General features: G+C 35.7%; 1 protein-coding gene across 1 annotated transcript in view; it reads right to left on the bottom strand.

The window, feature by feature from the left end:
• The window catches only part of SPATA16 (spermatogenesis associated 16), a 236,938-nt gene that overhangs the window by 112,879 nt on the left and 108,740 nt on the right, over window positions 1-15,319 (bottom strand). The window contains exon 4 of the mRNA XM_046002990.1: window positions 11,086-11,175. Coding sequence (XP_045858946.1) covers window positions 11,086-11,175 — 90 coding nt within the window. The remainder of the gene's footprint in view (window positions 1-11,085; window positions 11,176-15,319) is intronic.

Raw genomic sequence — 15,319 nt, 5'->3', positions numbered from 1 at the left:
TTTCTTAGGTTTTATGGCCTTCATACTTTTAATGAGAATTAATTGGCTATTCTGTAGACTGTTTCCCAAGTTGAATTTGTATGATATTTTTTCATGATTAAATTGAAATTGTGTTTTAGGCAAGAATACGGTAGAAGTAATGTGATGGTCTCATTGCATACTATTGGGGGTGTGTGTGTGTAATGTAGATATTTATTACTGGTGGTATTAACCTTGACCACTTGATTATGTCTTTGCTCATTTATTTCACCATAAAGTGAGTAGGTTTCCCTCTCCAACTGATAAATATTTGAAGGAGATAATTATTTATTTCTTATTGAATTATAATGGACATACAATTTTATATTAGTTTCAGGTACAACATAGTGATTTGATATTTTTATACATTATGAAAGAATCATAAGTCTAGTTATCATCTGTCACCATACAAAGTTATTATGATATTATTGACTATATTTTCAATGCTGTATATCACATTCTTGTGACTTATTTATTTTATAACTGGAAGTTTGTACCTGTAAATTCCCTTTACCTATTTCACCCATTCCTCTATTCCCTATGCTTCTACCAACACCAATTTGTTCTCTGTGTCTATGTTTTGTTTTTTTTGATTTCACACATAAGTTAAATCATATGGTCCTTGTCTTTGTCTGTCTGATTTACTTCACTTAGCATAATACCCTTTACATCCATCCATATTGTCTTAAATGGCTTGATTTCATTTTTTTTTATGGCTGAGTAGTATTTTATAATGCGTGTGTGTGTGTGTGTGTGTGTGTGTGTGTGTGTGTGTATAAAGATAGACAAATACACACACCATATTGTCTTTATCCATTCATCTATAGGTGGACGTGTAGGTTGCTTCATATCTTGACTATTGTAAATAATGCTGCAATGAACATAGGGGTACATATATCTTTTCAAATTAGTGTTTTTGTTGTCTTCAGATAAATAACAGAAGTGGAATTGCTGAAATTAAAGTCCATTAGTAGATCTATCTTGCAACAACTATTACTGTGGTGCTTGCTAACATTGATTTTCTCTCATTTATTCTACATTTATTAATTGGTATTCCTCTATAAGGAAGAATTTTCATTTATCCTCCATATATTTATTCAATTATTTTTATATTAGTATAAACTCATATATGAATATTCATTTAATTCAATGGATTATAATTTGATACTATCAATATTTGTTTTGTTATTCAAATAATTTTTAAAAAATTATTTGTTTTTTAAAAGATTTATTATGAGAGAAAAGATTTATTTATTTATGAGAGATTTATAAAATGAGAGATTTATAAAAGATTTATTTATTTATGAGAGAAAGAGGGAGAGAGCGCATGCAATGTGCTTGAGCAGGTTGGGGAAGGGACAGAGGGAGAGGGAGACAAGTAGACTCCCTGCAGAGCAGGGAGCCCTATACAGGGCTCTATCCTAGATCATGATCTGAGCTGAAATCAAGAGTTGGACACTTAGCCAACCGAGCCACCCAGGTGCCCCAGTTATTCAGATTGTTTTAACTTTGGCCATTGGGGGTGCCATCTGCTTGGCTTCTTGTGTCAAACAGTCATTTAAAAAATATGTAGATAGTGTTACATAAGTAAAGAGGCTTTAATAAGCAAACAAAAAAGTTTTTTTCTGAGGATATATGTTAATATTTACTGGTCTACTAACTTTTAATGGGACATGTGCATGGGGAAAAGTAGACAAATCTTAAGGGTTTTAAGCAGAGGGAAGACTGAATAGACAACCTACTTAAAATTTTTCTTATAAATAACACGTTCAATAAAAGAACTAGGAGAAACTCTTACAGAGCAAAATAGTGGAACAGCATGTCAGTCTTGGCCTTGGATCCTGAGACTACGGAAAGGGAAGTAAGAAAGTCTTCCTTGGGAATTCCTAACTAGAACTTACACTATTCTGGTTTGGAATTCAAATTCACAGTTTCTACAATTCATGTGGAAGAGCAAAAGACTTAGAATAGACAAGACATTCCTGAAAAAGAATCAGTTGGTAAAGTTTCCTTTGCTAGATATCAGGAATATCAAGACAAATCATAAACCATTGTATAAATATAATCCTATGTACGATAGTGTTTTCGGCAAGGTAACAGACAAACAGATGTATGAATAGAATAGAGACCAGAAACTGACCTATTCACATATGGAAAACTGATATAAACAGAGCTAACATGGAAGATCAACAGAAAAAGGATTTAATAAGATGATATCAAGATAATTGGTTATCCACCAAGGGAAAAACATAATAAGAGAATCCTACCTCCCACCGTATATAAAAAACAACTATCATTGGGTCAAAACTTAAAAGGTAAAGGAAAAAATCAAAGACTTTTGAGATAATTTAGAAGGGTATCTTGATGAGCTTAGGATAGGAGAGAATTTTTTAAAAACTTAAGCAGTGCAAATCACAAAAGAATTTGACTACAGTTGACTACACTCAAAATAAGTCTTTAATTTTTCATCAAAAGATAACAAAAAGAGTATGATTATATAAACCATAAATTAGAAGGAATTACTTGCAACATATACTGCTAAAACTAATTAGTACCCAGCGTATATAAAGAATCCAATGATTCAATAATAAAAAGACAAACAATCCAATAAGAAATGAACACAAGATAAATATACAAATGAGCATTTCACAGAAGAGGAAACATGATTGCCCAATAAATATATTAAAAATGCACAAGTGCACCAGTAATAAAAAAAGAAAATGTAAACCACAATGAGGCAATCAATACCATTTCAAACTCACCCAAGTGGCCAATACAAAGTGTGACAACAGCAAGTGCATCCTTTGTGCAGAAATCAGGGTCTTGGTGATAAAGTTAAGACTGAATTCCAGATTTGCTACTTATCAATGGTCTTTGACAAGTCATTCGAATTCTAGCTTAAGTTCCCTCACCTAAAAAATGTGGAATATAATTTCTTTGCAGAGTTGTGAGGAGCAAAGCTAATGCACTACAAGCATCTGACATAGAGTTTGGCAAAAAGCAAAGGATCATAGATGATGGCTGTCAAAATTAAGATAAATTGGGGCGGTAGCTCTGTAATATAATGTTTTTACCAACGTTGCACTTGACATAATTATTTTAGAGTGAATGTTTTAGGTTTTAAACATCATTCTTCAAAGCTTGTAACAGCAACAACAGCAGCAGCAACAACAACAATAACAATAGCAGCAGGAGCAATAATTAACTGAGGGCTTATTATGTGCCAGGCACCGCGTTTCATGTTTCATATTCATTATTCCATGCAAACCTTATGCTTACTTTGTAAAGTAGTGTTATTATCTTCATTTTATGGTTGAGGAAATTGAAACTAAAAGAGGTTACTTAACTAACTTGCCCAAGGTTACACATAACTAGTCATTTCGGGTCCTGGAGTGGAACACAGGTCTCTCTGACTTGGCTGTAATTCTCCAATGCAGACAGTTCCTCTTTAGCAGACAGATACATAAATAGAACTTTTGACTTATAAGCAATTTTCACAATCAGTGGCATCAAGATTAATTTATGTGCATAATAGTGTAATGAACCAATGACAGTATTTTTTATTTTTTTTTAATTTTTTAATTTTTTAATTTTTTAAATTTGGGTGTGTGTGTGTGTGTGTGTGTGTGTGTGTGTGTGTGTGAAGAATTTCAGAGTTTCTGGCAGTGCACTGTTAGGATTTCCAGCCTAATCTTTTGTCAGGGTATTGCTATTTTTGACAGAAATGAGGAAAAGAAAAAGGGAGAATTTGGAGTCAAAACCAGATGACCAGAACTATTTATGTCATTTGAACTTCCACCTACCCATGCTGGGGGTCTCTACAATCTAACTCACTTTAAGAATAATTAGAGTATCTCTCAGCATGAAATAAGATGCTAAAATTCATGATATATTCATAAGCAAAAAATTTTTAAAAATCAATTTTTCCCTTTTTAACTCCTTAATCCAACCAAAATCATGCCTTTCAATCCCAATGTTAACATGGAGGTTCCCCAAAACACAGACATGACTTCCAGAGTTAGACAGGGTCTATTCGTATAGTAGTGCAATCTGTCTCCTGTTGTGTTCTGGTGTCAATGTTGAGAAACTCATTGTCTCTTTAGGAAGCTTCACCTATCTTCAAAGAGTTCCCATTGACGACAACAAAAACAATGATAATCCTTATTTTTTATTGAGAGTTTATGATATGCCAAGTACTGTCCCAAGTGTACTTGTCTCATTCATCCTCATAATAACCTTTGGGACATAGATGCTATTATTATCTCCAATTTACAGATTAAGATATGAAAGTTTTGATCCATTTATCATAATTTTATCATCAGCAGACTAAACTCTAATTCTTTTGGCAACACTTATGCATAAGAAAATAGCACAGAACATGCAGAGTTAAACTTCAGCTCCTTTGAATTAAACTTTTTAATGTTTAATTGATTTTCTATAATTCCACCATTGTAGAAAATGTGGAATCAGCTGGGCATCTGATTGAAGGGAAGGAGGATAAGAAGAGAACATCTTTATTTCTTTATTTCTTCACATTTAAAACTCGAATGAATAGGGACAAAAATATTTATCATGATGTACATCAGCAAGATGGAGAAATTCACAAAATCAATCAATGTTTTTCTCTAATGAATTTCTGGATGTACTTTGCAATAGGCCTGTGTTAAATTTCTTTTCTATTTGCATACAAAATTATTTATTCTTGCAATAATTTACTTATAATTTGGATCAGGTCCAAAAAATTCAACTTTTCTTAGGGCAACAGTTACTTTTAAGCCATCAGTTATCATTGCAACCTTATGATTAGTACTTTTGTTGTAAGATTAGACATTTATGAGTCTGTAATTTTAAATCCTTAAGAAATACAAGATGGTTAGAAACTTGAAGATTTAGAATATTTTTAACTTTCACCTTTTTCCATGAAATCACAAATGCTGCAGCTTACATATGTAGAAACTGGTGAGTTGTAGTCTTATAGTCAGATATTTAACCTAAGTGATATGAAATGAGTAAATTTTTCTATATTAGTGTCTGTTTTAGAAATCATACATGAGGAAGCAACATTTTGTAGTGCTTCAGGATCTAGGAATCATATCTAGGAAAAGGAAAAATCACTTAATGGTGGAATGATCATGTCCACCTTCCAGCATACAACTGCATGTCACATAGGACTGATTAATGCTAGCCTACACTAAAGCTGTTCTGGTAAAGGCAAACTGTCTCCAATAAAGAAAGAAAAAGCCCTTCAGGCAGATGGGCAGTTTAAGAATAAAAATTAGCCTACAGTCTTCATTTATACTATCTGAAGGCATAAATGAGAACTTACTTTAACCAAAAAACTGTGATGTATTTTTAGTATCTTGCATGGTGTTTGAATGAATTTTATACTTTCAATTGAATCAGAACTAAGTTAAAATAAATTCCCAACACTACTATCATCTTTTCAGAATCATTTGTCTTGAGTCTACCTGTCAGTATATTCTCCTCCCTTGCAAGATACACAATAATCTCATTTAAAAATCGTAGAGTTCTATGACACTAAAACAGCTGATACAGTTTCTTGCTGCTTACTGTTGTAGTACTATTCGTGAGTGATTGCCTATCAATAGCAGTATGACTGTTTTATGTGACTAGATTTCTGAACAAATACTTAAATTTATTTTTAGATCACTTTCTCTTTTGGAAAGTTGTGATTTATATATGCATTACTTCCATTTCCAGTGGCATCAGCTTTAACCTCTACTATCTACCTATCTGGCTTCTCTCTAGCTATCTGGCTACTCACTCTAGTGAGTGTAGCCATAAATTAATTCATCTTGTGAATTAATTGTATTGTGTTTTGATTTGGTTTAATAGAAACATGCTATCTGTATATTACCTTAAGAAGGAAAAAGATAGGGGCGCCTGGGTGGCTCAGTGGGTTAAAGCCTCTGCTTTCGGCTCAGGTCATGATCCCAGGGTCCTGGGATCGAGCCCAGCATCGGGCTCTCTGCTCCTCGGGGAGCCTGCGTCCTCCTCTCTCTCTGCCTCCCTCTCTGCCTACTTGTGATCTCTGTCTGTCAAATAAATAAATAAAATCTTTAAAAAGAAAAAAAAGAAGGAAGAAGATTAAAAAAATAGACTATATAGTTGATTACCTAATCTATTTATCATTATATTATATATAATGTGGTATTAAATAATATTACTATAAAAGGTAGAACAGATTTGTTGCAACAAATCGGTGAATTACATTTTTACGAATGGGACTGCTTCAGCTTTCTTAAGATGAAACTGTGTTTGAAAAACATGAAATAATTAACATTTAAAAGTTAAATTTAAAAAAAGAAAAATTAAGAAATTTCTTCTTGCCAAGTTCTGAAAAGCATTATTTCTTGAAGACTCAAAAATCTACAACACTGTACTACAGTTGTATACAGAAACATTAACTGGACTTGAATATGGTTATTCCCTTCAGAAGGACTATGGTAGTGTGCCAGATGGCCAGTGTGGTCACAACAGTCCTGCTTTATGCATATTTTCCTCGTTATTTCTTTTCTTTTTTTTTTTTAAGTTTTTATTTATTTATTTGACAGACAGAGATCACAAGTAGGCAGAGAGGCAGGCAGACAGAGAGGAGGAAGCAGGCTCCCCACCGAGCAGAGAACCAGATGCGGGGCTTGATCCCAGACCCTGGGACCAACCTGAGCCAAAAGTAGAGGCTTTAACCCACTGAGCCACCCAGGGGCCCCTGGTTATTTCTTAATAATGTTTATTTTCACGATCAAGTTTGAAAGATAAATTATATGGTCATTGTAGTTAGTGGTCTCTAGTTCTCTGTAATTCATACAACTCTTTTATCTTATAATTGACCTCCTTCATACACCATCAGCCTGAGATTTGTGAACATTTAAATGCATGATTCCTGCTCCAGTAGCCCTCATCTAGTTCATATATGTAGAAATACAAAACTAACTCCTCCTTAATGATAAATAGAAGCTTTTGTTGTACTTTCCCCTTTACTATTACCTTCTGTTTGCTTCCACTTACACAGTGTGATCTTAACTAAAGTAAATCCTTTGTAATGTCACTATTTTTTGCCTTATAGATTTTTATCATAGGAGTCACGATACTATTACCATAACTTAACTATGTAAACACTCTTATATTTATCTTTTAACCAGGGTTGTACTAATAATTTCATGTAATATCTCCTTATTGCTACTGCTAAATGGTTCTTAACTACAAACTCAAAACTGGCTAATTTAATTTGCCAACCCTGAACTGGTGCTTGGTATGTGCCAAACTCTGTGGAAGTCACTGAGCATACAGAAATAAAAGACATGCCATTCGCATTATCAAGAGTTATTAGCTCTCTTCATAAAATAGTCTTTACATTTGTTCGTTTCACATCTCTGCATATTTTTTTTTTTAAAGATCTTATTTATTTATTTGACAGATCACAAGTAGGCAGAGAGGCAGGCAGAGAGAGAGGGGGAAGCAGGCTTCCTGCTGAGCAGAGAGCCCGATGCGGGACTCGATCCCAGGACCCTGAGATCATGACCTGAGCCGAAGGCAGCGGCTTAACCCACTGAGCCACCCAGGCGCCCCTCTGCATATTTTTTCTTATCTTACCATCTTTCTAATGAAGAAAGTGCCAAATGATGTGTGTGTGTGTGTGTGTGTGTGTGTGAGTGCGACGAGAGAAGGCAGATTCAAGCAAAGACATTCTACTTCAACACATATACTTTTGTGTGCATTGAAATGAAGAGATGTTAAGGAGCTAGGCTACTTGCTATTTCAGGTAAGACCTCACAGGTTGGTTGTTTCTTGGGGAGTTACAGCAATTTCAATTTAGATTTATGGTCTGAAAATGTACTTTCATCAATTTAACCAGTGCCAGTTGTCTGCTCAAGGATGACCAGCATCCCTGCAGAGCCTAAAGCAAAATAAAATATCCTTATTTTTATTCAGTTTCCTACCATCTATATATTCTTGTTCTCTCTTCTGGTAGGTAGGATGTTACTAAAAGAATATTGACCCATAAAATAAAAGGACCTGCTCATTGTTATAAACCTGACTGATACCTTCCATTCAAATACAGGTCATAGCATTTTCTCTAGTCTCTCTGGTTGAGAATCCGGGCTTTTATGAGACTGTCCTGAGAATCTTTTCTGACCTATTTATTAGGTATTCCTTCCTGAGTAGAGCTGGTTAGGCTCAGAAAGCCTTAGGTGGCCCAATTTCTAGTTCCTGGTTATAAATACTCTAATGTGAATCAGAAAGAGATGATTCACTTCACTGCAAATAATGGTTTTAAGATTCCTAAGTCACCTAGTAATGGGATTATTTTGTATTTGGTAAGTGCCTTTCAATTTCAGAAACATGACTACTTGACATTCTAGAGGAAGTAACTTTAAGGTGTTGGCTTTTCCAGTGAGTTTAAAGATAATATCCTTGTAAGAGGCCTGAACCAAACTACCCAAATTTCCAAGAAAGTAATTGATAAACATGAATGTTCTATATATTTATTTGAATTTATTATTTACATTACAAGTCTAATAGCTAAGGGACACTATCATAGTCATGTTCATTCTTCCCCTTGGTAAAACCACAATGAGTAATATTGTATATTGAGGACTATAATTGCCAAGGAAGCCAAGATGAAAATCTGTAATTAATTGTATCTGCTTCTCTTGGAAAGTCCATACCAGCATAACCAACAATTATCAGGAACTTCCTCAAGGACTATTATCAGGTCTTCAGGTCAGTCATTATATGATATCGAACACCTACACTATCATTGCAGGGATATACACATCAAGGACAATGGATATTAAGTTCCAACTTTGTATAGCAAATACTGACAAATTACTAATTTTCAAGTTCTTATTGTTTGTTTTAGGGCTCATAAAGATTTTTTGTCAGAACTTTAACTCAAACAGTCAAAGCTTGATACAATTAAGTTATAGTCAATGATAGGCTGGCAACCTGGCTCTCCCTGAACCAGAAAAGGTGGCTTTGTAGCATTTGCCAGTTTCCATAGTGTAAATTTTCCCAGTATTGCTAAGTTCTCCTCTATTTTAAAACTGGCTCTCCTTAAATTCCAGAATATTAACAATCGGCTTTTCAGAGTCTATACAAGCTGATCCCAGCACACCACCATCAATTTTTCTTAACATTTTTTTGTGTTATGTTAGTCACCATACAGTACATCATTAATTTTGATGTAGTGTTCCATGATTCATTGTTCATATAAAACACCCAGTGCTCCATGCAATCTGTGCCCTCCTTAATATCCATCACCAGACTCACCCATCCCCGCACCCCGCTACCTTCTATAACCCTCAGTTTGTTTCCCCAGATTCCATAGTCTCTCATGGCTTGTTTTTGACTAGTTGCAATGTAGTTTTGAAGTTGCATCTAGTCTTCTCCTAATGATTTTTTTTATTAGATTCAGAAGACACATTAATAAACCATCTTTTAGAAAACACTATTTTACAGGTAGTGGTATTGGTTTACATTGGACCTATTAGCTTCATTTGTAGCTAGGGACTTTTTAAAAAGTATGGGACTGAAGGAAACTCACCATCACCTCTTAAATTCCCTCTCATTCACATAGGAAAAATATTTGGGCAGAAAGAAAGTTACAGACAACTTAGTGGAGAAAATAAAATGTAGAAAAAAGTCCGAAGTGAGTACATAAGATGGACTACATTAGAGAAAGTATAAGGAAAAATAGAATGTAAAAAATGAGATTGATACATAAAGACCATTATAATTTTAAAAAATGCACATTAACATACAGGTAAATAGATGTTGTGGCATAATGTTTGTTTGACTGCAAAGTGAGTGTAGTTGGGATTAATTCTGCCCTCCATATCCATCATTTAATTCAGTTTTGATAACTCTCAGGAACACCTATATAAATGGAATTCATGTCGATTTCATGGTATTAATTTTATGGAACCATTTTATTATCCATTTAAATTCCTTAAACTCCACTCTCCAAGAAAGTGTTATATCGCAAAGATTGCAACCTAGGTTTCTCATCCCTATTACTGCAGATATTTCCCTAGGAATAGTGCTTGGAGTTAGGTGAAGAAACCACTCACATTTTCCTACTGAATTCCTAGAATATTAAAGTGGATGGGGCACCTGGATGGCTCAGTGGGTTAAGCCTCTGCCTTCAGCTCAGGTCATGATCTCAGGGTCCTGGGATCGAGCCCCAGATAGAGCTCTCTGCTCGGTGAGGAGCCTGTTTCCTCCCCTCTCTCTGCCTGCCTCTCTGCCTACTTGTGATCCCTCTCTCTCTGTCAAATAAATTTTAAAAAATCTTAAATAAATAAATAAATAAAGTGGACAAGTTAGAAATAGCAGCTTTTCATTGGGAGATGAGGAAAATTCATTGAGAGATTCATCAAAGGGAAGGGAAGTCCAATATGATGAGCTTGACTCAGGAAGAAAAAAAGCCTTTGTAGTTATAGGTGAAAAGGAATTTTGAGTGTAACATTGAGGCTGTTGCACAATTCTTGTAAATTTTTTTTTTTCTGTAAGTGTAGGTTCTGGGGATGAAAATATTAAAAGCTGCTTTGTTGTTAGGTTTTTATAAAACATACTGGGGTCTAGGAGGCAATATATTAGAACAGCTCTAACAACCCTTGATGTTATAACTGATGCCATCTCCTCTAGAAAGAGCTCCTGAGGTCTTTTTCATGCTGTTGGATTTCATTTCCAGAACTCAAGAAAGAGAGAGTCACAGAATTGTGTCATTACAACCAAAACCAGGAATCTACTGGAGGGCAAGAGGTCAAGTTCATTTCTAATCTTCCCTGGAAGTTTTCCCATCATTATCAGTGACCTCATGGCTGGAAAGTTTGAATTTTACTAAGAGCTATGAACAGAGAATGGCTTTAATTAAAGAAAAAGATAGTCAATAATTGTTGGTTTGACGTTTATAAGACAATAATTCTGGTAAAATCATACTCCATGAGAGAAATGGAAAGTTCTGTTATGCTATTACCAGAAGCTGAGAATAAAATTAATTTAACTTGAAATAAATCTTCACAAAAGTTATAACAAACATACCGGGCAGCTTCTGAATATCTCTCCAGACATCTAAACACTGTTGCCTGGCGAAGATGATTTCGGAAATAAGCTGGGTTTAAAACAATGCTCCTGTAAGAAGATAAAAGAGATGCCAATGTTACTAGGTTTTTAAAAGTCAATTACCAGAATTGTATAGGAATGAAATAACATGTATTCAATTTTATGTACTATATATTTTAAAAAGATACTAATGAATGAGACATTTTCTTCCTGTAATTGTCAGTTAAGACAAATAAACAAGCATTACTGAAAAACCAATTATGTTTGCATGATAAAAGAATTTGATTTATAGCACTGTATATCTTTTATAGATATGACAGTGACAAAAAACTGAATCCAACTTATATTACATATAAGACATGATATTATTTTATTTACTTATGTTAATAAATCAGGCAAAAATCAGAGGTTACTTATGGTATGTGTACTCATAATGAAGGATGAGGTTATTAACTACTGAATTTCAATTAAAAGAAAGGAACTGGAATTTGGGTGATATCGTAATTTGCACTCAATAATTAGGTTCTTAGTGGAATGAAAGGAATCTGTACCATTGGTTGAGGACTCTGGTCTTGACCTCGCCACTTTTGGTTAGACCTTAATCACTTCGGATTTCATTTCTTTTTTACTGAAATTACAATGGCTTGGCTTGAGTATAAAATGAGGTATCTATCCTTATTTGTTGATTCTACCATCATCTAAGTTTTAGGGTTTCAATTAATGCCCAGATGAAAAGATGACCATTCCCTACCTGTCTTCTCGCCTGGAGATATACTGGTAGACATTTACCTTCTCTCATTCATTGAGAGCTAGGCACTGTTCAAGGCATTTGATGTAATGAGGTGAACTAGACAGATGTAGTCTATGGCTCATCACTGAATGGGGAGATTATTAATGAAAGTTTGAAATGTAGCTTCTACTAACAGAGTGTATTGTGTTACTGATGTGGGATAGAGAATGTTACAGAACCAACACAGTATTATGAAGCAAACTTTTTGTGAGCCTGTTTTAACAAGTTAATATGAATCACTTGGAATTAGTCTATTATTTAAGTAAGTGGTTTTTTGTCTTTTTTGAGAAGTTCACAGAGCTTTGTGAGAATCAGATTTAAGCTATGTACGTCTGCCCAAAAAAATACACCCAAACATAATTGCCTACATTTAGGGAATTCATGTGATCCCTGAAGCCTAGTCATATTCAGATTATAAAACATCCCAACAAAAATAATTCCATTCCCAGAACCATTGTTTATAGAAAGAATAAAGTAGAAAAGGAACATCTATCTGGCCCATGCAGAATCATAGAATTATGTGATGATGAGATGGATTGCTTGAATAACTTAGCTCACTTTAAACACAACTTCACAGAAACCAAAGAGGTTATGGGGACTTTCTAAAATCATACACAACAAATTAGCTCAAGAAAGGTTTTAAGTTTATTCTGTTTCCTATCTCCAGCCTCAGTACTTTATATTATACCTATGGCTTTTTGCATGATGATTTCAGAATTAAAGGGGCCTAAGTTAGTGATGTTTTATGTTACTCTATGACTAATAATTTGTACAAATGAATACATTAAACCCCCAGAATATACATTATTTCCTTTGGTGATTTCTGATTAAAATGTTGGAAATTTTGGAGTCAAGATGGCAGGGAAGTAGGAGGAGGCGCCGTTTCAACCTGTACCCTAAAGTGAGCTGATTACCTACCAAAGAACTTGGATCACCCATGAAATCAGCCTGAGATCAGAATTACACACATCTGGATCTCTACAGGAGCAGAAGATGCCAGTGGCAGGTAAAGCAGAGTGGGAATGTCGGACTGATATCGGAAGATAAACAAAAGGGGGAGGGAGTCACCAGAGGCGACCAATTGGAAAGTAATACCCCAATACGAGAGTGCCCTGTGTCTGGGGACCAGCATTAGCTTGGAGTCTGGTTGAAAGCACTCAAAAAAAAAAAAAAAAAAAAAAAAAAAAAAAAGAGCAAGGCATCGCGGGGGGAAATTGTGGGAATCAGGGCGGTTAGGGACAGGGGCTTAAGTCCCCGGACCCAGGACAGCCTCCCCTGGTGCTGAGCCAGAGAGAGTGCTGTGGAGAAACCAGGTCTTGGTCCCTGAGCCCCCAGCGCGCCTGAGCTGCCAGCGCGTCCGAGAATGCGTGGGGTCCGGCTCCCGTGAGGGGCTGGGAGCCTGGCCAGACGGCATTCCTGAAACGGGCCAAGTCCCACACCCTCCCCTGGAGAGGTGCGCACAGGTGCTAGTTGGGAGCTCTGACATCCTGAAAAACCAGGCATTCCCAGCCCAGGCCAGCGGGAAAATCTCAGTGTGTGATCGCTGCTTGGAACCTCTCTGGCAGTCTGGAGCTGCCCAGACAGCCACTGCTGCCTGGTATTGGGTACAAGGAGGAGATCCTGCATCCCCAGGGACCGTGACTCAGAACCTAGTCTGCCAGCAGCTCTGCAGAGCATTCTGAGGCTTCTCTCTGAGAAAGAGGTCTGGGTGCAGTTTGCTCTCCTCTAAACCTCTAAAAACCATCAAAAGCTGTCAAGGCGAGAGAAAACAGATGAAAGAACATAAAAAACCTCCAGAGAACAAAAGCCTGAAAAAAAACGGTTTCCTCAGCGCCCACCCCCTTGCGGGGGGCGGGAGGACCTAACTCAGGGAACATCATTGTCTGAAAACCCACTTGGCAGGCCCCTCCCCCAGAAAACCAACCCGGAAGGAAGAAAAAAAAAAAAAAAAGACGACAAGAGAACAACCACCACTACACTTCATAAATACAACTTTTATTTTAAACTCCTTACCACTATTCTGGTTCTTTTTTTTAAATATACATATAGATAATTTTTTAACCTATTTACCATCATAGATGTCCAGTACATCAAATCCCTTAATAACCTTCTAACCTGAACTTTTTGATATATACACCCATGTTTTTCTTTTGCTTTTCTATTTTTTAAAAAAATTTTTTATTTTTAATTTAGTTTAGTCTAGTTTACTCTTTTTTAATTTTTATTTTCTAATATACATATAGAGTTAAACTTCAAGGTAATCCCCTTCCCCCAATCAATGCTACCCCTATAGGCAAACCAATTTTTAATCCCCCTTTATCTTAGGAAAGTTGAGTCCCTTAACAAAAACATCAAGATACATCCAGGAAGAATCAAAATAACCTTCCTTGCCCACACTGAGAATTTATAACCACTCTCCCATCTTTTCCTTCCACCAGTGTTTCTGTGTATTTGTGTTTGTCCTGATAGTATGATAGTATATAAAACTTATACTTGGGGTTCTTTCTGATGAGGTTCTTCCTTTTTTTTGCATATATATATATATACATATATATATATATCTTGTCATATACTTTTATCAGTCTTTTTGTTTGTCTTTTTTTGTTTGTGTACTTCATAAATCTTACCATTTGGTAAGCCTTACCTTTTGGGCTGAGCCTTCTCTTTTATTTTCCCTTTTTTTCCTGTCTCTCTCTCTCTCTTTTTTCTTTTCTTTTCTTCTTCTCTATTTCTTTCTCTTTTCCTTTTTCTCTCATTTGGGTGGGGAATCCTGATTGCACAGAAGTGTTCCAGGGTGCACCTTGACTGCACCACAATCGATACATCCAGCTGCATCCGTTCAGTCATCTCTTACCAAAATGACTATGAGGAGGAATGCCCAACAGAAGAAAAATACAGAGGATGGACCTTCTGCAACAGAACTAATGGCTATCGACATAGACAATATGTCGGAAAAGGAATTCAGGCTAACAATTATCCAGGCAATAGCTAGGTTGGAGAAAGCCATGGATGACCAAACGGAATTGATTAGGGCAGAACTGAAAGCCACCAGAGATGATGTTCACAATGTTAGGGAAGAACTGAAAGCCACCAGGGATGATGTTCAAAATGCTCTCAATGAATTCCAATCTAATCTAAATTCTCTAAAAGCTAGGGTAACTGAGGCAGAAGATAGAATTAGTGATCTGGAGGACAAACAGAGAGAAAGGATCAGGAGGAAGCCTGCAACAAACAGCTCAGAAGCCACGAAAACAGAATCAGGGAAATAAATGATGCCATGAAACATTCCAACATCAGAATTATTGGAATCCCTGAAGGGGAGGAAAAAGAAAGAAGTCTAGAAGATATAGTGGAACAAGTTGTCTATGAAAATTTTCCCAATCTCACAAATGGAAACAACGTTCATGTACTAGAGGCAGAGAG

Source organism: Meles meles, chromosome 4 (assembly GCF_922984935.1).
Source record: "Meles meles chromosome 4, mMelMel3.1 paternal haplotype, whole genome shotgun sequence".
Lineage (NCBI taxonomy): Eukaryota > Metazoa > Chordata > Mammalia > Carnivora > Mustelidae > Meles > Meles meles.
This window is presented reverse-complemented; position numbering and strand designations above follow the sequence as displayed.